The 27,006-nt window shown below is 42.9% G+C and overlaps 1 protein-coding gene across 4 annotated transcripts in view; it reads left to right on the top strand.

Annotated features, from left to right (window-relative positions):
• The window catches only part of ate1 (arginyltransferase 1), a 54,955-nt gene that overhangs the window by 4,401 nt on the left and 23,548 nt on the right, over positions 1–27,006 (top strand). For all 4 annotated transcript variants that reach the window (XM_076975661.1, XM_076975660.1, XM_076975659.1 and 1 more), the window contains exons 5-6: positions 8,676–8,870; positions 21,908–22,116. In XM_076975661.1, the coding sequence (XP_076831776.1) occupies positions 8,676–8,870; positions 21,908–22,116 (404 nt within the window). The remainder of the gene's footprint in view (positions 1–8,675; positions 8,871–21,907; positions 22,117–27,006) is intronic.

The raw sequence follows: 27,006 nt of genomic DNA, 5'->3' as shown, positions 1-27,006 counted from the left end.
CATTTCGAAGCCTATTTACCAGTATTTGGTTCTGTTTAATGTTCCTTTGCTTATTTATTTACCTGTTTGTTGCTATGTGTACCATGAATGCACACCTGGATCTTAACTTACAGAATTAAAAATGTTTCCAGTAAAATTCAGTCATATATTTTCTACAAATTGATAAACTTTAAATTGGCAAGGAATATATTATTTTCTCTTGTTAGTGGAATTATAGCGTAATACTAGCCGATAATTTAATGATTGTGTTAGTGTGAGGTGTTAACTTCTTTAGGCCGTAAGGTGAACCCCGTTGTCGTTCTGATCCGATCCGCGCTCTCCGAACTACATGCCCGTTAGCTGAGGATCAGGTTATATTGCACTTACCAAAAAAGTTTCGCGTCACAGAATCCTGTACTTTGTTTAAACCGAGATGTTTTCTGAAGAACTATTTTCCTCGCGCTGAATGACGATTTTGACATCACATGAAACCGCGTGACCACGCTAAACCAATCACGTAACCCGATTTACGACAACACACTGGAAAAAATGACAACCTGCCTAGTGCTGTCAAATATAACCTACAGAAAGGAATCTCCCAAAATATAATTTTATAGTGGGCATAAAATAATTATCAACAACAATAGCATTGATTAATATTATTTTATGCCCACTTTATATACAATAATGCACTATTTAGTATTTATTTATATATTATAGGCATAGTTATGTATTGGAAAGTAATTTCACACCCACACACATGCACAACACATTATGGCAATTCAGACATACATTGATATTAGAATTAGACAAATACAAGGATTGTGTAGCAGTGTAGGCTACATAGTCATTCAACTTCTCCCAACATCTGTGTGTGTGTGTGTGTGTGTGTGTGTGTGTGTGTGTGTGTGTGTGTGTGTGTGTGTGTGTGTGTGTGTGTGTGTGTGTGTGTGTGTGTGTGTGTGCAGTGACGCAGATGGAAATTCTGAAGTGAGGGGGACCAAGCTGTACAATATATATAATATAAATCTTATAATAATAAGATATAAATAATAATATAAATCTGGAGGGGACATGTGCGCCCCTGTGTGTGTGTGTGTGTGTGTGTTGGGGGATGGGATGCATTTGCATAGACTACCTACTGTGTGGTGGGGGTGAGGGTGATACACAGTCTTACCTGCAGTTAAAGTCTGTGTTTTTGTCAAAGCTTCTTTTTGGCGCCTGCCACCCGCGATGACAAATTTGCAGCCTTTCTTGCAAATGATGCAGATGGCAGGAAGAACGGGGCCAGAGCTCGAGATGGAGAGGCTTGATCTGGACCGAAGTTTCCTGGTCGGAGTTCTTTCGATCTCTCGCTTGTCAATATTCCTCCGGTAGCATGTGGGATGGAAAGCCGCATCATCGGGAAGTTCTTCGAATCCTGTTCAAGACTGTTTGAAACTTTCTGCTACATCTCTGCACTCGCCCCGCAACTCTAGCCACTTCCGATGACTATTTCGATAAGTATTCCACCTTGTGCTGAAATTCTGTATTTCCTCATGCTTAACAGACGATATATGCATGTAACAAACCTTACGTTTTGAAGATTTCTTTTTTTTTAACACTTTTGGACGAGATTTCCTCTTCTTCGGTACCGCTGGATTAGGGCTGGGTATTGATTCAAATTCCAAGAATCGATCCGATTCCGATTCTGAAGATTAAGAATCGATTTTTTTCGATTTAATCGATTTGATCCGATTCGATCCAATTCGGGGTTTAGTGTTATTAAAAATGTATTTATGAGCTGTTTCCTGACTGTGTACAGAAGCAACATGTTAAAACTAGTATTATATCGATATTAATCAGCAAATAGTTACTGGTAGTTGGTAGTTACTGATGGCTGGAAGACTGGTGAAAAGGGTCATCATAAATCTACCTTCCAGAAAGGTAATCCAGGCCAATAAACAGAGGACATCTTTGAGGTGTCTATATCTGCAACAGTGGGCTCCTACTGGGACACTAACCAGTGCATTATTATTATGATTTAAATAATTAAGAATTCACCCATAAGCTGTTGCTACCAAATGCATTTTTATTTTAAAAGTGCTCACACTTAATAAACTGAAAGTATAAAATGTAAACGTGTATTTTTCTTTAAAGTGAGAATATAAGAACAGAACTCTCACGTTACGGTCCCCGACCCCTCGGTTTTGGGCGTGTTAACGTCGTCTGCGTCTAATCGTCTACGTCGGTGTATCTCCATGGGTGCGGGTGCGTCTTGTGATAATCCTCACCTGTGGCTCGTCTCGTAATCACGTGGGGTTGATGTGGTTTGTCTATTTAATTTGCGCTCACGCAGCGTCCTGTGCTCGTCGTTGTTTGAGTCACACACGTTCTATGTAAACGTGTTTTATGTGCGCTGTCTGCGCTTCGGTAAATGTAATAAACGTAACGATTTGGAAAGTGCAAAGGATTCTGTCTCGTCCATCGCCTTGCGCCCAACGTTACAAGAACATTTTTAACTTTTTTTAAACTGTAAAAACACTGGGTAAACGGTCAGTGACACGGACTAACTGTAAATAGTCACTGACACTGGATAAACTGTCCTTCTGTTTTTAGATTTCCGATTTGACTATCGTCGTTACCGGCACTGTCCGACGCCAAGTCGTTTTACAGTTAGTTAGACCGAGCACGCCTGCGTGAATTCAGTGACGAGGCGGGGGTAAAAGTTCACTAAAAAATCGATCTTTGGACGTACGAATCGATAATCAGATCATCATATGCGAATCGATTCTGAATCGGAAAATCGATTTTTTCAACACAGGCCTACGCTGGATGAACGCGCTTCTACAACGACGTCTGCTTGTGTTTACTAGCTCAGCTGACATACCAGCGATCCGATTGGTCCATTGTGATGACGTCTCAACCGTGGCACCTCTCGCGAGCCAAAGTGTTATTACGCCTGCCGAATATGTACATACGCCTTGCCAGGCACTAGTCCTTCCATTAAACGCTGCGAACAAAAAAGTACTGTATTTTGAGCGGTGAAACTTTTTTTAAAACTCAACATAACTCGTTCTTTTTATGAGCTGAAGCGTGTTTGGTACGGAGAGCGCGGAGCGGAATTCTTTTTCTGAAGGAATTTTCGATGTTCACCTTACAGGCCTACTTGTTGTAAATCTTCTAGTGAAAAAGAGGAAAGGATGCCAAATATTTTGGGTGAAAATGCTAACCCTTGTGTAAAGATTAAATTTAAACCATTTTTGATCCATAATAGTCTTTATGCCTTTATGTGGACATGGACAGTTGCTAGACTGGAAGTCATCAAGCTAATTTTGCATGTGACTAAATCTCAAATGATTATGCGTAACTAGGCCTGTCATGATAACAACATTTTCAGATATTGTCCCAGAAATTATTGCGATAAACGATAATATTGTTATTTTAAAGTGCCATTATATAATTTTTTCTTGCTTCTGGGCTCCCCAAAGGAGCTTTAAGACAATGTGCCACAATAATAATATCGTACCATAATAATACAATTACACCAGTTTGCAGTAATGTAATGTATTGTAAAGCTCATGTATGGGGTCATATTTGAACTTGACCACATATCTGTAGTGGCAGAGTAAAATTAGATGTCTTTAATCTCCTTCAGATTGCCATCTTTCACTTCATTATATAAGGTTGGAATGGCAGTTTGGGAGATATAGGTTTTCTTTGGCAGTTCATACTGCTTGTCAAATATTTGCAGCATGTTTATAAATGTTTTCTTTTAGACTGTATTTAACGGCAGCATCTCTTTGGCTACATAGCAAGTTAAGCCTGGTTTATATTTTACGCGTCGTGAGCGGCGTGACGAAAATGATGTAATCAAGGTGGCTCTGCCCGTGCATGAGGGCCTCAAACACTGCAAACAAAGTCATGTTTGCAGTGTTGTTTGCAGTGTTCATACACCTTTACAAGGTAGAATACAAGCACTTGTACGTCACTTTCAAAGTCCATTTCAATATTTCCCAGCACGTTAAACTTATTTAAGTTAAATATTTATACATATACTTGAAATGATTCAAAATAATTCGCTTTTTATCACATTATTTTTGGTTGTTTATTTTCAAAACGCTCAATCTTAACGTGTTCATGTTCTCTCATGTTTCGTCCTGGAATTACAAGAGTCTTCTATCTCTAACACCTGTGTCTAATGTGTTTAATGTATACTAAGAAAGCCTGACATAAATGGAAATCATCACATTTCCATCACATTTCCCTCCTTTTTGTCCTTTATGGACAAATTACATCAACTACAGATCACTCCAATACAGGCTTTCGATCGTAGCATCACTTGCAGGAAGTACATGGATGGTCAAACAAATTACCTCATTACAACATTATTCAAAGAATTAGTTACCTGAATCATCATTATCATCATCAACATTGACAGTAAATGAATCAACATCAGGTGGTAGATTGGTGACCTTGACATCTGTCCTCATCGTGAGGTTCTTGGGTTTTAGCGCCGTGTCTGCAGCCTGCAAGACACACCTCCTCAGGAGAGACCGCAAACAAGGTACACAGAATAAAATCAATAGTAAAACAACAATCATTGGGGTACACACAGTCGCCAGCCAGGATCCTGTAAATCTGGTATGTAGAGTTACGGTGTCTTGTTTACCTGCTCTTCCCTCCTGGGGAGGTGCCACCACCCCCCACAGGATGAGCAAGAACATAGTGTTCATGGTGGGTGATTGTTGACCTTTCTTGACAGTTGTTGTGCTTGGAGTGCGGGCGCGCCCAATCTGCACTACCACCCACTCAGCTGAGGTGCCCGAACACCCTCCTTTCACCCTAAACGAGCTGGGATGCATCAGGGCTGCTCTTTGTCTGCTCAGGCACTGGAACCTTTTTGCCGTTCGCGGAGGTTCGCACGAGGTGGCCGGAGTCACGTGCTAAGGTCACTATAATAAACAACCATTAAATAATGTGATAAAAAGCTAATTATTTCGAATCCTATTAGCCTCGAATACGTTCGCGAGATATCACATCTCCACCTATGTGTGTGGAGGCACTGTTACTGATGCATACGCTCTCCATATACTGCACTCATTTCCTAACCGGTAGATGTCGCTCTCTGATCACAGATTCGGGGGAGGGGGTGTGAGAGAGCAGCACTGCGTGCCTTTCTGAAATCTAACGTAGTTGCAGTTTATTCTCATGTAAACAAATTTGTGCGGAAACCCAATGGCCAATTATCGACATCAGCAAAAATTATCGCGGTTAAAAAAATTATTGTACGGTAATGAAATTATCGCGACAGGCCTGTGTGTACTATTTTTGTTCTGTTGATGTGTGAATTGTAATGTCTGTTTTGTAGGCATGTTCAAATACTAAATATTTGAATGATATTTAGTATTTTCCTGTGACGCTGGGGCTGTGGCGAAGGATGAGACACGGAAACCCTTCTTACTGACGTCACGGTTGCTTTTAATGACAAATAAAGCGCATAAAGCGCACGAAAAACATAGAAGCCTTATACACAACGTGTAAACATTAGACAGACGCCCCCTCGAAGGGCACTACCCGTCCCGGGGTGCCAACAGGACCGAGTGCCCCGAACCCACAACGAAGGGCGGATCCGACGCGCTCAGTCCTGCGTCTGGGAGGTGACTGCCCTCGGCGAAGCGTCCGTCACGAACCGCCTAGAACCACCTCCCTGGGAATACAGGGGAGAAGACGTTAGACACACTCAACGGAACAGACACGAATACACACACCGGTACATTCACACACAGAGGAACAAACGGGAATAGGGGATTCGGCACACATACGGGAAGACTCACAAACACTGGGACGGACAAACATGAAACAGGCGCCAGGCTACGCGCCAGGAGTAGAGCGATGAGAGGAGAGAGATCGGGAACTGCAGGCGCTGCGGGGGTCGGTCCTCCTCCAGCCTTTGCTGCGAAGCCTCCGCTGGGAGTGGCGTGGCTGGCGGACGTGCGCGGTGCAGCGCGCCTGGCGAACGTGCCCGGTGCAGCGCGCCTGGCGAACGTGCCCGGTGCAGCGCGCCTGGCGTACGCGCTTGGTGCAGCGTGGCTGGCGTACGCGCTTGGTGCAGCGTGGCTGGCAGATGCCCTGTGCGGAGCGATCAGAGGGTGGACGGCTCTCCGCACTCCCCTTGACGGTCCCAGCTGATCTCTCCGAGGAAGGCGGATTGTCCTCCTCTTCCTCCGTATAGGAGTCCTCCTCCACCTCACCGTAGTCGGCGGTGGGTGTGGAGCACTCCAACGGGGGGTAGTCCTCTTCCTCCTCCTCCCCGCCCTCCTCTATGGTAAGAGTGGAACCTACGGGCGGAGGGAGGTAGTCTTCATCATCCGACTCCTCCTCATCCTCTTCACCGTGGTCGACGGGGAAAGCCTTGCTCACCGACGGGGGGTAGGCTTCCTCCCCCTCCTCGCCGTAGTAGACGGTGGAGGCGTCGCATAACGATGGAGGGTAACCTTCCTCTTCGTCCTCCTGCTCCTCCTCTTCGGAGTCCTCGGCCCCGAACTCGCTCTCTGAGGTGGACTGGGTGGCTCTGATGATGCACGAGCCCACCCTCAGAGGCGAGAGGGCGTGGGAAGGAGTGTCTCCAAATCCTCGCGGAACAAGTCCGCCCTCTCGGGGTCCAGGCACTCACGAGCCGCGGCCAGCTGAGCAGCGCACACTGGGTCCTGCTCTAGCTGTTCCAGCGTGGGCGTGGTCTCGTGGTGCGGGAAGGAGTCCTTCTCCAGCTCGCCCTCTGCCCCATATAGCTCGGGGACGCCGACCCGTACAGGCGAGAGCTCCCGGGAAGGCCAGGGATGTCTCTCCCGCCACACCCGCACCGCTGTCTTGCGGTACTCCTCCGCCAACTCCGGTGTAGCGGTCTCCCGAGCCGCACACAGCAGATAGGAGCACTCGGGATCCCGCTTCAGCTGCTCCGGAGTCGGCGTGGAGTTGCGGCGCAGGGGGGAGGAAGACGCGTGGTGTTGCCGCTTGCTGGGCTTCTTGCCCTTTTTGGGCTTTGGCTTGTAGCCTGGCATGACGTTGGTGTCTCAGTAGGCTCGTCGTTCTGTGACGCTGTGGCTGTGGCGAAGGATGAGACACGGAAACCCTTCTTACTGACGTCACGGTTGCTTTTAATGACAAATAAAGCGCATAAAGCGCACGAAAAACATAGAAGCCTTACACACAACGTGTAAACATTAGACAACGACGAGCACAGGACACTGCGCGAGCGCACATTAAATAGACAAACCACATTAGCCCTACGTGATTACGAGACGATTCACAGGTGAGACACATTATTCACACGACATAGCCCTCACCACGGAATACCACTGACGCAGACAAAGCACGTGGACAACGTTGACACACGCCCAAAAGGGAGGGGCCGTGGTCCTCAAAGTGACATTTCCGTTGATCGCTATTGATCAAATTTGATTATGCTTATGTACTTGAGAGGCATACGGGTAGCTTTCTAGATCAGTATTAATATAGCTAATAAAAACTTAATATTAGATATCAAATTATTTAGAGTAAACTTGGAGAGTATCACATATGAAATTCTAGGTGACACAAGTACATTCTTAGTTAGTAAGAATGCTAATACAAATTATTATTAATAATAGAACAACAATCAAGTCTTCTATTCAGAGGCCATAGTGTTTTCCAGACATATGTATATATGTGATGTAATTTTACCATAGGACATCTATAGTGTTTGTGGTTGTACTTTACATTATCTGCGTCAGGATGGTTCTGTATAAATTACAGTCATGTTGGTGTAATTTGCAAAAGTCTGCGTTGCTAGATTTCACTTCATAGGAAAAACAAAACGGATGATATTTTGAAAAAACGTGTATTTTCAGTAAAATTACTTTATCCATTAATATAATTAGAAATATGACACAATTTATGTAACTGTGCTCATTACAAGCTGCAAATAATTAGTTTAGGGACATTTTAACTGTAATCTGCTGTGTGCCACTTATTGGGGTGTGTTTTATGTGGAATTCCTTTAGTCATTATTTCCAATGTAGAAACTCAATGGTGTTGTCAGTGGATTATGTCTGTCAGTATGGGTAGGTGTGCTTGAGATTATTATAATGGTGGAACGCCAAACCATGATGCATTCTTTTCTGCATGACCACAACTTCCTTTTTATGTCCATCAACCTCAGATTTTTGTTGCAAAACAATATCTTTGTGGCACCAGACCACTGAATTTAGTTCCAATAAAAATTCTGCAAGGTTTAACAAACTCCAGGAATGTACATGTGTGATTTGACAGGCTTTCTACTGGCAACTTTCTATTAGCAAGCTTTCTACTGGAGTCTTGTTTGATGGAGTTATCTAAGTCTTTTTATCTAAACCAAAAGTTATTTCTCTTCACCATTTTCTTTTTTGTGATAGTCAACAATGCTTTTGTTTTTTGCATTTTATTTGTGTATTGTCTTGTCTTTTCCTATGTTGAAGAATGGCTAGTGTTTGAAGATTTTTGCATCGAAACATAATGTTAATTAGAAATGTTTATGAATAAAGCTCTGTGCATGTCAGTAATGGACATATTTATGAAAAGGTGTTATTTGTGCCTTTATTGTTCTTTCTTACCATGTCTGATGATTATTCCAGAGGGTCCTAGAAGTAGGGAGACTGTATGAAACTGCATCTGATAGTAGCACTGTGCCTTCTGTACAGGGGAGCTGAAGGATGCGGTGTTGGTGGAGGAAGGTGGTGTTCTTCCACTGGGTCCTAGGAAAGTGCAGCACTCTGAGGTGGAGCTTCCCATCGGCCACAGCAGCAGGGAATGCAAAGCCACACTGCCAGATACCCTCAGATCAGAGAGGGCAAGTCCTCCTGGAGCGAAGGGCTCACGGCTCCCACCCAAAGCAGGTCAGCCTCATACGCAAGGAAACCTTTAAGATGTCCGTTTAATACACTATATTACCAATATAGTGTATATCTGGTTAATCCATCTTGGTGTAAATTGCCGAATAAGGTGGTCACAGGTAGCTCAGCAGAAAATGCCTTATTATGTTATTGTACATCTAGAATAAGTGAATAACCCTTTATCTATTTTTTAATTTTTGTCACTAAGGCTTTCAGGAAGCCCAAATATATAAAATCTTGAGGAAGTCTTACAGCAGAGCAGTAGAGGGCAGCAGATATCCACAATGAGTTTGAGAGGATTCCTTACAGTGGGCCTCAACTCTTAGGAAAGCCCCGCTCATGTCTGCTGTGATGTTCCACCTTAACGTTTTACTGAACTGATTCCCCTGATTGAGCAAGACAAAGCTCATTGTATGTCATAAACATTTTAGTCTACCAGAAAACCAGAAAGCTAAACACACACCATAGAAAAACATTTGGCTTTCAGACTTGCAAATTCCACATAATTTATTGTGATGTAGAGCCAAAACATGACTAACTGAAATGCCATACTTCCACACCTCCCAGAAACAAGTACCCTAAGAATGTTCCAGAAACAGCAAGATTTAGAGATGCTCCCAACAGGAGAGGAGCACTGCTTCCCCTCCCTCCCCATTTGAACAGAAAACACCTGGTGACAAATTTACTGTAACTGACTTTATGACCACCTTTATGTCTTTTTGCCAGCACCAGATGGTGTGAAGTGATTAATATTACCCTTGTTTTTACCATACATATTAAAGGATTACATACAGGGGGAGTGGGGGTGATTTGTCCCTGGGCAATTTTTATGTTGTTGTTGCTTTGTAATTTGTGGACTCATTGCTGCAGATATTAATTAACTTTGATTTTATGGTGAAGGTCAGATTCAGCCATTTATTGATGTGACATGTTGGATCAGAACACTAACCTGAGCATGGCTGTTGACACGTGTATATGCTGTACTATGAACTTGACTGTAAGTTTCACTTAATAGGAGTTCATCTGCAGGTATTGTATAGTTTTAAGATGCTTTGTGCCTTTGCCTTTTAGTGTAGATCAGTGATTATAGGAACGATTGAGCATGTGTGTATGTTTGGTGCCTGTTCTGTGGTAAGCTTAGTAATGGGACTAGATAAAGACGGCGCTCGTCAGTGCTGGTAGTAAAAGTGTCTCTCTTCTCCCCACCCCTTGGTTCTTCATTACGTATGTTTTCCTCTCGTCTTGAAGGACGATGCCAGAACCAACATCTACGGTGCTATGCCTCAGTTCTCCACAGTAAATATACACTGCACTGTCCCCTTGAGAGTGCATGTGTGGGTGTGTGTGATTTTATTATAATTTTTTATGAGGTTTATTTGTTTGTGATGTAGGCTATATTGGAAAGAGTGCGTCCTGTTCGGCATCAATGGTGCATTTGTGTTTCAGAGTTGATTACTTTTTGTGTGATACATTTGTGCATGTTTCGCAAAGAAAAAGTCTACTGGGCTTTTATGAAGTGTTAAGTGCTCTAGAGGGAGCATCTGTCTTCCACAGGAACAGATCTGTCCAAGTTTACCTCCCCATAACACACACTGCTTCTCATGAGCTGAGTCCGTGTTCATTCTCAATGCTTGTCCAAAACTTTAAGGCACTACAGGTGAAGAGGGTAAAAGGGTTACCTAATAGATATCACCATGAAGCTTCCCCTGTTTATTACTTACATTAAGACAATTGCTTTTTGTAATACAACTAGAGGTGTATTCAGCTAAGGATTTTCATAGTTGAATCTGATTCGTCAGATTTTCCCTTTAGTCGACTAAATGTCGAATCAGGTATTTTTAATTTTTTTTTTAAATCTAGAGCACCTTAAACGGAATCTCGTTCTCATTCAGGACTTTTTTCCACTTCAAAGTAAATACCTAAAACACTCAGATAAATGAATAAACATGGTAGGTTGGCTTTATTCAGCTTTTATTTATTTACTTATTTATTTTTTAATGAAACGTTAGAGAACATTATCCGTGCGCAGTGCCCATATTGAACTGTCAGACAGGCACTGTGCAACATGTCAAATATTTTAAATAAAATATGCTTGCCGAGATGAGACGACACGACCGAAACGACAAACGGCTGAAATGTTTTTTTTTTTTTTTTTTTTCGCTTACGCGTTTTAAATGGTATGCCATGTTGGTTGTTGTCGTCCGAAATGAAAGTTGATGACATAACTTTTACTTTGTTTGATTCATCTTTATCTTTTTCAAAATACTTTTGAAGTTTTTTTAGTAGCCATTATAATCTCGGCAGATTAGCGTGTTCAGCTCCGCTCATTTGGATTGTGCAACAGCAGGGTGTGATTTATTAATGTGTAGTAAGGAAGATGCCTAATGTTAATGCGCACACATCATCTAAAAAAATTTAGTAACAGAAATTAGGATGATTTTATTTGACAAAAGGCTATATATAATGAAAACAAAGACATTTCATGTAACAACTAATGCTTAGCAACATCCTTGGACACCCCCATGCAGTTAGAATGGTACATTCGACTATGACGTTCATAGTCGACTAGGGGGTATAGTCGACTATAGTCGAATCAGCAACTATTGCAGGTCACCCCTAAATACAACGTTTCTGAAGTTTTTTGTTTAAATATTCATTATACATTTTCTAATTAAATATGCACTAATTTACATTTCTGTTCTTGAAATATATGCAAACAGTGGATAAAGTCAAGTTCAGAATTCTTGATTTTGTTGACATGTTGGAATCGATCATTTTCCCAGAAGGATATGTGCCTCTCTCTCATCAATGCATAAATCAGAAAATACTGACATCAGCCAGTATTTGGTTTTTAGGCATAAAATGATATTCATAAAATTCAGGATATGAATGATATGCAAATTATGTAAAAACGTGAATATAGATATGGAAAAAGTGGAAATTTTGGTACATGTAAGTGTTACTGAAGTGGAAATTACTGACTCTGAGTATGGGGGGAAACTCATTTTGAGAAAATGAGCCTTTAAAGGTATACATTATTCAATTTCATATATTTGTATTGAAAGCACTATTTACATGCACACAATACTGAATCAACAATGCAACAATCAGCAACAATTATATTGAAGATCTCTAATAATAGAAAAATGGAACATCAATATTCACCGTATTTCGCCACGCCCACTTTCAAGTGTGCGTTTCTTCCGCCTTTGTGTTAGAACTTCCGGTCAGCTATTTTCGCATTAGTGTACACTACTACATTTTAATGATTTTTTTTATAAAATAGGCATTCTTGTCTATTTACTTCTTTACTTAATTACTTAAAATTACAAAATGAATGCAAGGAAAAGATGTGGCCACTGATAAAATAGTTACTTATCTGATAGCCTCACAAGCACCCAACGCGTTTGCTTCATCGGAGCTTCATAACCGAGCCATTTCTCGGGATAAGGATGATCTGGTGTTGGTTTCCCCTCCACAAAATGATAAGAGCAGACGTATGGATGTTTGGGTGGATGTTTTAAATTTAACGCCTTCAGCCTTAGACGCAGGTCCTCTTCTTTGGAAGGCGGTGGATATAAGTTATAAGGTGCCCCGCAACACTCAGATCTTTTCGAGTTGTGTTCGTAACACTGTTGGTCAAGCACTGCTACATCTTCGTGCTGCGCAGTTTGTTTACAAGCCCAGCGAGCCGCTAATACTTTTAAAACCGGCGTAGTGGAAAACTGGAGACTAGCGGTATGAAGTATCTGTGATATTGTGATTGTGATTTGAGTCTCGTTGGTGAGACGCGGTTCTTCTGTCACACGTTTGGAATAAACCACATACGAGGTTCAGCAAAGGCACCGCACACGACTGAGGGAGGTTTAAAAACTACTGACACTGTTATTTTCTTCCTAAAAGTGAGCGCAGGTCAGTGGCGTTGTAACGAGTGTTGATAACGGAGTTTATCCACTTTTTACCTAGAAAACAACAGTTGTGTACATAACAGAGCTCGTAGTGTGCTCCAAACGTGACAAAGTCCTGAAGCATATCACGACTTATGTTTATATCGAAGTTTGTGCTTGTTTTTGTACTTAATACTTAATTTGTGTCCATTTTACATCCCCCCCCCCCGCTAATAATTTACACTCGCCATCCCCCATCTTGTGGCTCTTGGTCTCTGACGGGTTGGCCACCTCTGCTCTAACTGAACATATTATGCTAGTCATTTTGTGTTTGTTGTCGTTTTGCTTGTAATCGGTATCAGCGTATCCGTAGCACCGGAAGTTCCAACACAAAGTCAACCAAGATGGCCCTGCCCAGCGTTGTCATGGAAAATAGCGTGAATAGAACAATGTAAAAGTATCCTAAAGTAGTTAGTCGGCCCAGCCTGAGCCTGTTCTCTGCTCATTCCATGGGAGACCCAGAGGGTCTTCCTGCTCCTGTGCTCCCTAGTGTTTGAGCAACAGCCTTCGTGTTTCCCTACAGACTGAGCCAAAGTAGCATATGTACTCACGCTACTCTCCGACAAGGCCTTAACCTGGGCTACGCCGATCTGGCAGAAGCAACCTAAGGTGTGCGCCTCGTACAAGCAGTTTGCCGCAGCCACATGGAGCACCTTCTACCACTCCACGTCCAGGGGGTAATGGGACTCCCGATTGCTCTGCTTACACCAGGGAAAGCAGTCTGTGGCCGACTACTCCCTTGAGTTCTGCACGTTGGCCACAGAAAGTGGATGGGGCCCTGAAACCCTCATGGCGGTGTATTTGGAAGGTCTAGCCGAAGAGCTTAAAGATGAGTTTGCTCTTTGAGACCTGCTGGCCAAGGCCCTTATTAACCTCACGGTTTATTAACCTCTCCGTCGGGACTGGAGGCTAGCATGGCGGATCCAGCTCCATGACCTTCTTCCCATGGTAAACAGAATCCCCACACCTGAACCACGGGAGTCCACTTGGAGCCAACGGCTACAGCCCATACAAATGGGGCACACTGGCCTGTCACGGCAGGAGAGGCAGGCGCGACTACTGGAGGGCCAGCGTCTATTGTGGTGAATCAGCGTGATGAGCTACAGGGAAAAAGGGAGGTCTGCCAGTACAAGGGGAGGCTCTGGCAGGCCCTACAGACCTGACAATTCATGTATTACTTGCATGGTGTGGTTCTGGGGAGAGCAGATTGCTGGCGTTTGTCGACGTGGGGTCGGCAGACAGTTTTATTGACGCGTCCCTGGCCAAGTCTTTAGAGCATGGGTTAAAGTTCTCCGTCACTACGACGGATTTCCGTCATTTGAATTTTTTGGGGAAAAAATCCGTCAAATCATAATAAACCACACAGGCGTGCTATCTGTTTTGTGTCCGAAATATGATCCTCTCACTGGATCGTCAGCGCTGGATGGATGACGGCGGTGTCATTTGATTGACTTGCGGGTCATCCCGCCTTCTGATTTTCGGACATTACGTAGAAAAGTTACCTCCCTCCTGCCTGGGTGATTATACTTTCGCGAGTGACCGTAGCGCGCGACTCCGCACACCTGCACAAACGGCGGAGGCTACTTGGCGCGTCGCATTCTTTGCAGTGTTGTCCGAAACGATATGTGGTAGTATAAAGAAACAGCCCTCAAAAACAGGGGAGGGAACATTCACCTGACCAATTTTAATGTTGCTTTGTGTTTCAGGAAAAAAAGTGCTGGAATTTAGGCTAAATGAACATGCTTGAAATTTTATCTACTTCGTTTCACAACAAATAGCTATCTGACTGAACAATTCTCTTGTATTACGTTAACAAATACGAGCCTCTTGTAATTCCAGGACGAAACATGAGAGAAGACGTTAAGATTGGGCGTTTTGAAAATAAACAACCCCTAAATAATGTGAATAAAACGCGAATTATTTCGAATCGTTTCGAGTATATGTATAAATATTTAACTTTATTAAGTTTAACGTGCTGGGAAATATTGAAATGGACCTTGAAAGTGACGTACAAGTGTTTTAATTCCACCTTGTAAAGGTGTATGAACCCTGCAAACATGACTTTGTTCATTGCGCTGAAGCGCGGCGCGGGCGAAGTGAAGTTACAAAATTCGAGAGGTGCACGACCTCCTCGGTCCCGAGCCGCATAACCGTGTATTCTTCCGCCGCGCACACCAAACACCAACGGTCCGTGTACGACGCACGACGTCGTAATAACCTGGGGACCGCCTGTATTTCAGACATCCGAAGAGCTTCAGAGGTAGATGTAAGATAAATTCAGTATTTTATCCTTATTCTGATAAAGTTAAATTTTTATCAGAAATATAAGAGTGTTTTTTTTTTTGAGCCGGTACAAGTGGTCAGACCGTAAGGCGTAATACAAAATCACATAATTTATGTCCTAATAAACCAACACGAAATATTTATTAAATATTTTATATATTTAAACGAACTATAATCATAATAGTTGCAATACTTTTAAACTTTATTGACATAATTTCTTTGAGTTGTCTTGTATCAGATCATTTTAATAACAGTAATAAATAAATGAATAATGAATTAATCATGCCTACACGCCTGTTTTTATCATATTGTGTCTTAATTGTGTTAACAGAATCTTTAGGTTACAGCGTTTTCTCAGAATATTAATAGAAATGTAGTTTTTTTTTTATTTCACCATAATGATTACCTGACTTATTTATTAATTAATTTAAAGATTAATCATTAAATATTCATTTGTTCATTCATTTTGAATATTATACTGTCATGTCCATACTATAAAGTGACTACATTTCAAATTTTATTTGAATTTGTAGTGAAATATAGAAGTCTATAGAATCTCTCCACCGATCACAGACTTTTCTTCATTTAGCTTTAATAGTCCAAGAAAAAAGGCGCATTTCTTCCATTTGAAATGTCAACTTTTTTATTTCTAAGCCAGTTTAACATGGATGGTGTTGTTCTGTTTGTATTTAAAAGCTCCATCCAGTGGTGCGATTTAATTTGCCATTTTTGGACATTAAATTTTTTTGTAAGATAAACCAGGTAATCTTACTGCTTATGTTTTTGCGATAGTGAATCTGATAAAAACAAGAGAGCTTCATACCATTTTAAAACTCACCAGGATTCACTAAATTTGACTTGATCTTTAAACAATGTTCTGGAAGAGGACCCCCAGATAACTCCATTATAAAAACATTTATGTACATTTATAGCTCAGGTGTTGCATTTTGTCGCTTCATAGATTCTCTCTTCTCTCATTACACAGGCTGTTTAGATAAATATACTTTATAAATGTGTTTATTGTGTAGAATTAGACAAAAGAGGCCGCATTTTCAGTAATTGCTGGCATTGTCTTTTGCCAGGAAAAATTTTCAGTCAAATGAAAATTTCTTGCTTTAACCCATGCTTTAGAGATCCCCCTAGTGCGCCTAGAAACGGCCCTTGTTGTGGTCGCAGTCGATAGGCTGTATCTGGGGAAGTCACCAACTAGACCATTCCCCTTGAGATGAAGATAGGGTGGCACAAGGAACAAATCACCCTGTATGTGATAAGCACACCTCACACATGGCTGACCCTTGGTTTCCCCTGGCTCCAACGCCACAACCCGGAAATTGACTGGCTTGCCTGCACGGTCCGGCATTGAGGGCCAGACACCTGCCTCAAGTCCAATCTTGTGAAACTAACCAAGACCCCTCAGGAGCCCCTCGACCTCACTTGGGTGCCTGCTGACTATCACAACCTAGGGTAAGTTTTTAGCAAGCAAAAAGCTAGCTTCCTATGATTTTAATTTAACCCGGGGCACAGACAGTCTCAATTCTGTGGGAACATGGTGATGCCTCTTGGCAGCTTCCAAACAGGTTTAGCCCGATTGTCTGCGGCCTGTTCGCAACTCTGGATTGTCAGCAGCTCCTAGTACTACTCTGCCGACTAACTAACAGGCTATGGGCTATGCTGTACGATAATAAGGCGGTACCATCACAGGTGGGGTGGACACCATCCCTGCCTAAAAGACCAGGCTTACCCTCAAAAGTTTTATAATTATCAATAAAGCCCACTTGATTTTCGGAGCACCACTTGGACATCCAGTGGTTTAACGCCGTGAGCCTGCTGTATTGCTCATCGCCGCGCCACATTGGGATGGGGCCAGAGCAGATTACCGCATCAGACATTGTCTGGGCCAGTTTAACCACCTCTTTAATGTTAGCCTTAGTCACTTCTGACTGCCGCAGATGTATATCATTGGCCCCTACATGTATAAATGTAGGGGCCAATGATATACATATGCGGCAGTCAGAAGTGACTAAGGAAATCGAATATCTCCTATTGGCTAACAGTCTAAGGTTGCCACTAATGTTCAGTGCTCTGGCTCCCTGTAAACAACTGACTGTAACAGCTGGAACCCCTACAGGCATAGCTCTACTTTCACGTGCCGAACGATCGAATCACCTATGACCAGAGTCCATGAGACAGGCTCCTCCGCGGGTGTTTCACTTGGACACGTGTACTGTGGAGTGGTGCTCTGGTGGGCTAGCGTTGGCGTTAGCTGTAGGCCTTGCTCTCCGACTGTTCCACCGAGATATCAACCATGCGCCCTGCTGTAAGGGCTCGCGATACCGGAGTTACGGAGGCACTAGCTCCTACCGACTCTTGCTGTCTATTCCTTAATAATGAGGGTTTACGTGAGGCTTTAGACCAATACGCGTTTGTGTACCTTGACAATATTTTAACTTAGTCGTTTTTTTTTTTTTTTTTACCCGAACACATCCGGCATGTCCGAAGGGTTCTCCAACTACTCTTGGAGAATCATTTATATGTTAAACTGGAGAAGTCTCTCTCTCATGCCCGGGAGGTCACCTTTCTGGGTTTCAAGGTGTCTCAACACCTTGGCCATGGATCCGTCTAAAGTCTGAGCCGTAGCACAGTGGCCCGTGCCCACCTCATTCTGTCTGATACAATGGTTTCTGGGGTTTGGCAATTTCTACCGCCGTTTCATCAAAGGCTTCAGCACCTTGGCAGCGCCCCTTACAGCCCTCACTAAGAAGACACCAGGCCCATTCACATGGTCCAGCGAGGCACAAGAAGCATTCAAGGCCCTCAAGGAGCGGTTTGTCTCAGCTATGGTCCTTTGTATGTCTGATCCCGACCTCCCATTTGTGGTGGAGGTTGATGCCGTTCTCTCGTAATGCTCCGGGACACCTCCTAAGCTCCACCTGTGAACCTTTTTTTCGGATCGGTTGACCCCAGCAGAGCATAATTATGATGTTCGGGACATGGAACTGTTGGCTGTAAAGTAGGCATTAGAGGAGTGGAGACATTGGCTGGAGTGGACCGATCACAAAAACCTGGCCTACGTCCAGCAAACTAAATGACTTAACCCCAGACAGGCGAGGTGGTCATTATTCTTCAGGGGCGGTTGGACTTCATCCTCTCTTACCACCAGGGGTCAAAATACGTTAAGCTGGATGCCCTCCCCCGGTTGTCGCCCTGGGCCCGCGGGGTCTATGGCCTAGAGGGGAGGGGCTCTCTCAGGGCTGGCTCCAGGTGGTTCCCTGCTGCCACCGGGAGGAGCTTGCAAGCCAGCTCTAGGCAGAACTCCCACAATCAGCAGTGATACTTAAGAAAGATAGCTGTAGTATCTCCCTGCTGAATCGCTAAGCCCTCATGCTGCGTATTTGTCAGCCGTTCTCCCTCAGTCTTGAGTTGCGTTTACAAGGTGTCTTGTCACCATTCTCTCTCTTGCTCTCTCTCTTAACTTGCTTATTTTAGTACTTTACTCCTGCGTCGCTTCCTGGCCTCTCAAGTTTTCCTTCGCTGTTACTTCTCTGTCTGGGTTTGGGTTAAGTTTGGGAAGAGTTTTGAGTTTGTTGCGGTGTCTGCCTGCTAGCTAGTTATTTCCTGGTGTCTTTTGTTCGTTTTGGTTTTGGGTTAATTTCCCCATTATTACACATTGGTTTCTGCGTCATCTTGAGTTTTCATTTTGTTTAGTCTCCCGTGTTGTTACTATGGTCGAGTTATCATTCACGCGTTGAGTTATCCGCGTTGTTTGTTTAATTTGTTCTCCCATGTTTTCTCTATGGTAGAGTTTCCTTATTTTTTCGTGTTGAGTCTTTTGTTTGACTTATTCCCTGTTGCATTATTGTGGTTTGTTTTGGTTTGGTCGTGCTGCTTTCAGTTTCTTTATTTTTGCGTGAAGTGGCACTTGGGTTCACCTGTTTCTATAGACCTCACGTAGGGAACAGTCCATGTCCCAGTGTGTTACACAACCAGTGCATGATAAAACTATACTGTGTCTTGCCATAAGAGGAAAAAAAATACAGCTAGAGATGCTTAATCAAACAGCATTTTACAGGTTTGAAGTTCTGACATCATAGGGGATAGTCTACTAGGTCGTCATAGCCAATTGAATGCCATAGACTCGGTGACGGGAGGCAAGCCATGGGTCAGGGCACAGGCAGTAATGGGACACAGGGCATGGGTCAGGGCACAGGCAGTAATGGGACACAGGGCATGGGTCAGGGCACAGGCAGTAATGGGACATGGGTCAGGGCACAGGCAGTAACAGGACACAGGGCATGGGTCAGGGCACAGGCAGTAATGGGACACAGGGCATGGGTCAGGGCACAGGCAGTAATGGGACACAGGGCATGGGTCAGGGCACAGGCAGTAACAGGACGCAGGGCATGGGTCAGGGCACAGGCAGTAACAGGACGCAGGGCATGGGTCAGGGCACAGGCAGTAATGGGACACAGGGCATGGGTCAGGGCACAGGCAGTAACAGGACGCAGGGCATGGGTCAGGGCACAGGCAGTAACAGGACGCAGGCCTCTGGGCTGGCCTTATCCCAGCGCCTGCTCTGCCTTCCCTGGTCATGTTGCGTTCCACTCTGATGAGAACTGTGAAGCACAGCTGCTCATCCTTCATGCTATGTTCACAGCAGCCATCGAAACATTTCCTCCTCAGCCATTCAGAGGCATCTGCAGAATGAAACAGAATGTGTGTAGATGTCTGGAGCTGGCTGACCCACACCGATAGCTCTCCGTGAGCAGGGAAGACATGTGCTGTTTGCTTGAAGGACATGAAGTAAACTGCAAGCCGAAGTATCATCTTGGTCCAGTGGCCAAAACCCACTTTTATTAATGAAAAGAAAGAAAACAAAGGGAATCTGAGCTTCTAATTCCAGTCTATTTCTTATCATTTGCATGCGTTGGTGTATTCAGCCACTTGAAATGAAGAAATGCTCACTTGGAAATCACCATGTTGCCCAAACAGGCTAATGTGGCTGACTTGATCATGCTGTCTTCACATGGCCAGTGTTCTGGTGCTTTATGGTCAAGCCTCTGGATGTTGCCCTCTCTCTACCCCTCTTAGCTGGGGTGTGTGATGGATCCACTGGCTCAGCGGGAGCTGGCACGGGGACAGGCAGGAAATGGCACCGCTTTCCCTATTGCTCCAAACAGGATGCCGGCGCGTAAACTGTTGACACAGGTTGCCGGGAGCACTCGCAAGTCCTGGCTCGGGGCCATAGATGGGGGAGTTGGGAGGGCATGTCAGTGTACAATGCACTGTAAAACCATCTGGGCACAGTACACCACGTTTTTGCTATGATTGAATTTGAGCTTTGGAAAGGCTTCTGGTTCACCAAGCAGAGCTCCTTTGTTCCTAACCATGTTTCTAACCTTCCTCCTGTGTTGGATGGTCTTGTCTTTGACATTAAAATATCAATTAGCTGCTGTCTTTGTCTCTTTCAAAACATTTTTGGTGAAGCTAACCATTAACATAATGGACAGAGTGATCCTAGATTTGTTGTACCAGTGTTAATTGTATGCGCTGGTCAGCTGTTCTCCGTGGTGCTGCACTGCTCCTCCTGTGTAGCATGTTTGCCAGAGAGAGTGAGAGGATGTGTTCACCCCAGAGAGAGTGAGAGGATGTGTTCACCCCAGAGAGAGTGAGAGGATGTGTTCATCCTGTACATCCTTCATACTCATGTATGTTCTTCTGTTTCCTTGCTGTGCTATCTGCTAAGTGGGGTTATGGCCATCCAGGGCTCTGGCTCTAATGGTTTGAAGCCCAGCCCCACCTCCACACTGCCACCAGTGTGTACCCTAGGCATACTTGCAACAGCAGCAGGCCTCCCTGCGATTAAAGCCTAGAGAAAGAGGCTCGCAAAAACGCAGCAGGGTGGTGGTGAACAGAGGCCAGGTTGTTTTACCGCCTCAGCCGTAATTATGTCATGCTGTCAGGAGGGTAAAATGATTTCCATGTACATGGAAGGTCCAGATCCCAGTATTTACCCAGCATGTAACTCCTTTGGCACGGGATGCAATGCTTTTCAACCTTGACATGTGTGTGCGCACACACATACACACACATGCACACACACACACACACACACACATTATCTTGCAATGCTCTTAGAATTGTGTAGAACTGTTACAGATATGGAAAAATTTTATTCATCTTATTTATGTATTGTTTGCCACATAAACGCATTCATGTGTGTATGCACAAATACAAATGTAGGCATGTACACTCATATCCCTGCAGCTACTTACCAAGCAGCTCTTGGAAACATGCTCACACCCTCCAAAATGACTCCAAATGTAGAATTCACGCGAAGCCTGCTATTGATTATAAGCCTTACACAGAGTCCTAATATCCTTGTTTGACCAATGCTCAGAAACCCTTTTTGTATTTGATTAAAATAGATTTTGAAGTAGTACTCTTGCCTAAAAGGCAATATATGGGTGAACCTCATGCTTGTGTGTACCAATGTGGATTGCTTGATCTTTTCTTTCTCCTGTGCCTGTCTGTGTTCATTATGTTGCTTTATGTGGGGTTGAATTATGTGTATGATTTTCCTCAGTACAGTACATTTAAATGCTGTTTCACATCCCTTGCTAGCCAAGTTCTCTGTAAATAAAATAGTGCTCTTTTACTCCCACAAATTGTTCAGGTGTCTTTGTCTTGGTATCTTATTGACTTGTGATCATGGCTGGGCAAGTTGGAAGTAATCATTTGACACCCCAGGAAAATTCCCACAATGATACCAATGTACCATTGGACACCAGTGTTTCTCTTTCTGGGTTTCAGGGGTAGGACCAGACCCTAGCAGGCCTCTGTGTCGGAAAGCGAAAGATATCCGGAAAGAGCGACGGGTACAGAAGGATCATCAGAACCAAGATGGAGGCGCCCTGATGACTCCTAACCCTGCTCCCTCCAACCCAACATCCAGTCAGGGCAAGACTTTAGAAGAGTTCATATCAGACTCGCTACCCAGTGACCTTCTTCACCGCCTTGAGGTCAGAAGTTTTTCTGTATCAAAATAAATCTATATTGTACTGTCCTTTCTGTTAATAAATAGAAAAAAAAAAAAAACAGACAAAAGCCAAATTGGATGCTCAGGCTTTGACCATTGGTGCTTACACAAAGCTCAGAGCACACGGTTCCATTTCAGTAAGCACTGTATAGAGACACATGCATACTGCTGTCAGTGCAGTTGCTTGGGTGAGGTCAGCATAGAGAAGAGTTTGTGCTGCATAAGCAAAGCTGTATAACAAACCATATTGTGCATCAGTCTTCACTGTCCCCTGAGACACCACAGGGCAGCTCATCAATTAGATCTCTCTGGGACCTGCTTGGATTGGCTTGATTGACTGAAGGGTGCCATTCAATGTCCTTAATTGGATATCGGGCTATGATGGGATCATCCCAACAAGGTTGTGGTGCGTTTTTGGTCAGGTGCCCAGATGAGATTCTTATCTTGTTTACTCACACTTAATTATGCATTGTGCTGATGAGTCCAAAATGACTATGTGCATATTGAAGATTTTTTTTGCTAAAGAACATGTTTAAAATTCTTTATTTTTATTTTAAATTTTCAGGTCCCGTTTTCCTTGTAGTGATCCATGGTTGCTTCTTTTCTTTTGTTTTGTCCATTATGACGGTTCTTGTGTGGCAACTCTGACCCTAAGCATGCTGTTAGCACAGTGATGCGTTCTGTCACCTTTTAATGGGCTGCTGTTACACTGCAGTCCTTCCAGTGTGTTAGGATCAACCTATCACATAATGGAAATGGAGGAGTTTCTGTTGGCTGTGATACATCACACACTTCCTCTCCAGACCTCTCCTCACTTTATCACCAGACCATTCTTGGGGTCGGGGGTGGGGTGGTGACTGAGCAGTGTTCTGGGAAGCTGCCTGATGTCGTTAAGCCAGGAGAGAGTTGAACGAGAGGACGCAAAGCTCCAGCCCCTTAATGAGATGTTTATACATGTGTAATCAGCCCCACTCGGAGTGCACTTTATCCTACATGTTACACATATGCACACACTAAGGGGGTGGTTCCATGCACAAATTGGGGATATGTCATTTATAGAACGACATTAGTCATTTTGTGGGTCTTTTTTCATTGCTTTCGTGAAACATTGTCAACTGTATTGAAAACTTTATAGCAGTGAGTATTCACAAAGCCACAGGGAGTGGAGCTAGCCAAGAGAGCTTGTGTACGTGATCAAAATCTCAAAGGAAGGGATCATCAACTTTCCAGAGTTTCATAAATAACTTCTTACACCAAGTCTATACAGTTTGCAGGAACGAAGTTCATTACTGGACTTTGTGTTCATATACTCAGAGTTTTGACCTCACTGCTTTAATAATAGGACTGAAGTTAGCCAAGATTTAGGCTGCAGTTTAGTCTATTATATATCCATTAAGTTAACAGCATAAATCTCAGGACGCATGGCCTCAGAAATGTGCCAGCAATCACACACTGATGTATCACTGTGCAAGAAGACAAATACTAAAAAGAATAATAATGACAAACTTTTATGTTTCAAAACATCTATAAAACTTAGTTGATCTGATGGTGCCAGTGTAGTATGAAATAAAATGGTATTTTTTCAACGTGTGGCATTTTTGTCAGACTTGAATAGCTGTACAAAGTTTGATTTTACTGCTTCACTGTCATATATATCATATATTATTCTCTACTACATGTCTACTGAAATACTGGCTGGATGAGTGTTTAAAACTTATTTTGCATGGCTAGCTCTTATTGTGGTCATTGCTGTGGGAAATGTTTATGCACACCTGGTCATCAAAATGTTGTTATATGGGACAGGCAGCTTGTTGTAGCTATGATTAAAAGTCAAAGTCAAATTTATTTATATAGCGCTTTTCACAACACGCATTGTCACAAAGCAGCTTTACAATCATATGGGTCCAGATCCAAAAGGCAGTCTGAGTCTAAAATATTAAACCTGCTGTGATCTGTGCTCCATGCTTCAAAGTGCAGTTCAGGTTATGTCACACTCTCTTTATCATTAATAGTACTTTTTACTTTTGAAGTCCCTTGACTGATGTAAAATAATTATTTGGTGTGGCTAAATGATGCCGTTGACTTTATCAAATACATGTGTTGCTCAAAAGGTTCCTCCAGGGGGCAGTGCTATACTCTAAACCTCAACTCTGAACTACCCTCTACATTGGACTTTGTATAGACTGCTGTTGTCCTCATCCTCCTATGATAGACCTACTTATATGAAACATCTCAACTGTTGTAACTGAGTTTGTCTTGGTTAGTTTTTGTGTTCTTAATTGAACACTAGACATTTGTTCAAAAAAAGCCAAGCCACTAAAAGAGGTGACTTATATTTATCTCAAACAAAAGGCACCCATATTCATACTATACAAACACTGAAGTATCAGTCTAAGAATCTCAATGAAGGCCAAACAAAATAAACCCTGAGTTCTGGTTTTCCATTCTGGTGTGTCCAGGGGACATGAGAAGAGTAAGCACTTCATCCAACAAAACCCTGACACTTCTTTTAATTAGAAGCAGGTTTGCAAGTCAACTGAATGTTGGAGTACTGGTTTTGAGATAGTTAGCTCACTCTGAATCTAGTATGCTGACAAATTCTTTGAGAACTTATACTAAATATACTGCTTATATAAATGTACATTGGGAACATTTGATACTTGAATTCACTCAAACAGATTATAAATAATTATAAAGTTGGTAGGAAGCTGCAAAATGTTTAAAGCTTGAGAAGTTATTTAAAATGTTTATCTTATTGTGAAATGTACTCAGATTGTCCTTAAACTTGCTCTCACCCAACCAACTCAGGAGATTACAAACATGTTGTCAAAATTCTTATTAGATTAGATTAGAATGTATTTTTAAAAGTTGATTAGAAGTTATTTATGTTTGCTTCTTATTTTTGTTCTTCTATTCTTGACCATTCCTCTCTTGTGTACTTTTTTTTCTGAGTAGCATCCTCCTGCACATCTTCTCTTGAAGGTGAGGATGGTGCGCTCTGCACCCCCTAGCCCACAGTTTAGAGCTTCCTTCAATGCCTCGTTCCAAGTGTACAAACTCTACCAGATGGCCATTCACCATAATGTACCCAGCAAGCCTAGCGAGAAACAGGTCAGGTGTCTGCCAGCTTTGGCATGGTGGTGGTGGTGTGGGATTAAATGTTTTAATACATTTATTTAGCTATTGATCCAAACTTAATTCGAGTACATATGACATGGCCTCCCTCAAGGTTTAGTATACACTTATAACTTTACACCCCAGCTACACTTCACAACAATACTCATTACTCTGGGCAACAACAATAATTTTTTTTTAAATGAATATAATTTTATATTACATCTGATTTAATTTGTGTAGGTTGATTTTTAATATGGAGCCTGGGGTGGTGTATAGTGGTGAGGAGTAGATGCAGCTGCTTGAGTGAAAACAAGGGCAGTGGGGAATTGCACACGGACCACGGCCCTCTGACGTTAATGAGTTGTGTCTTCAAACAGACTGCACTGGCCAGGTGAGATGGAGTAACCTGTTCAAAGGGAACAGAAACCAGGCAAGGTCAGAGCCAGGAGAGCACAGGAGCAGTAGGCACTCGCACGCGCAAGAGACTGAAAGAATAAAGTCCTCATAAAGAAGGGCAAGAAGGAGGAGGGAAAAAGGAAATGAGAAAACGACTCCCATAAGTAGCAGGCACACAGTGTTTCTACAGGTGTCTTGGTGAATTGGGGAGGTGGTTAGTCATAAGTTACTTGGGTTTGCCTCCATCTTGTTTTGGTGAGTACCAGTAAATTTGCATTGTTTCCCTGCCACTGGTCTACCTTCAGAAGAGCTTCATCAGCAGCTTTTGACTCTTAACCTCTGCTCCGTTCACAAGTCTGGAAACACTGCTAATCAGGTGATTGGTCTGAATTTAGTCTAAAACATAGTCTTATTTTCATGGCTTTGGTATCTTTTACATTTGCCTTGAATTTTCTCCCAAACAGATTAGAAGCACATGCAGTAGATAAATGTGAGTTTTAGTGTTTCTAAATAACCTGTGTTGAGAGAATAGCATGTGTAGGGCACTCTCTAGTAGACACGCATTGGGGGACCCAGGGAAGTGAATGTCTGACAGAAGTATGTTGTAGTGCAAGGCCATCGTATGTGTTTCACATCTTTGGTTTTATATAGTTCGCTGTCCAATCATTCTAAAGCAGTGGAACAGCTACGAAATTGGGAAAGAAGAGATATTGAACTTCCACACTGCAGGTGGGAGATACAGCCAGGCATGTTTATGTATGGAGACAGAAAGCTTGACAACCTGTTTAAAAGCAGCAGGAGCTGACTAGGCACGAGAAGCTAGTTGAGAAGTGAAGGTTTTCTGATATAGCTAGTCTGATATATAGCTAGTCTGATTAGGCCTTAGGGCATGGAAGAATTGAAAATTGGTATGATGTTTGGTGATATTTCTATTTACATTTTTTTCCGGTTAGGGTTTTTCTTCTGTGGAAGCCTTTAACCTTAAGTGATGATTCCAGCTAATCAATATTGTAGTGGGTCTTCATGTCCCAATATATATTCAAAACACACATAACAACAAGTGTACACTTATTCTTAATTCTACAACTTTTCCACTGGTTAAACAGATCCAAAGTTGCCCAGCCATAAGGTAAAATTTATACTTTCAGCCAACACAAGAGTTCAGCTAATTTTTGTTTAAATAATCCTACAGCTACCATTGGTGGTCTGCTAGTGTTTATTTCTCCAATCCATCAAACTGAAATGTGAGTTGGTAAAAAGGAAACAAAAAAAAAGATCTATAACTACAAGTTAGGATTCCAGTATTACAACCAAATACACTTACTGGCCACTTCATTAGGTAAACGTTGCTTGTACCGGG

Source organism: Brachyhypopomus gauderio, chromosome 15, assembly GCF_052324685.1.
Source record: "Brachyhypopomus gauderio isolate BG-103 chromosome 15, BGAUD_0.2, whole genome shotgun sequence".
Lineage (NCBI taxonomy): Eukaryota > Metazoa > Chordata > Actinopteri > Gymnotiformes > Hypopomidae > Brachyhypopomus > Brachyhypopomus gauderio.
Note: the sequence above shows the minus strand (reverse complement) of the source record. Positions and strands in the feature narration are given on the sequence as shown.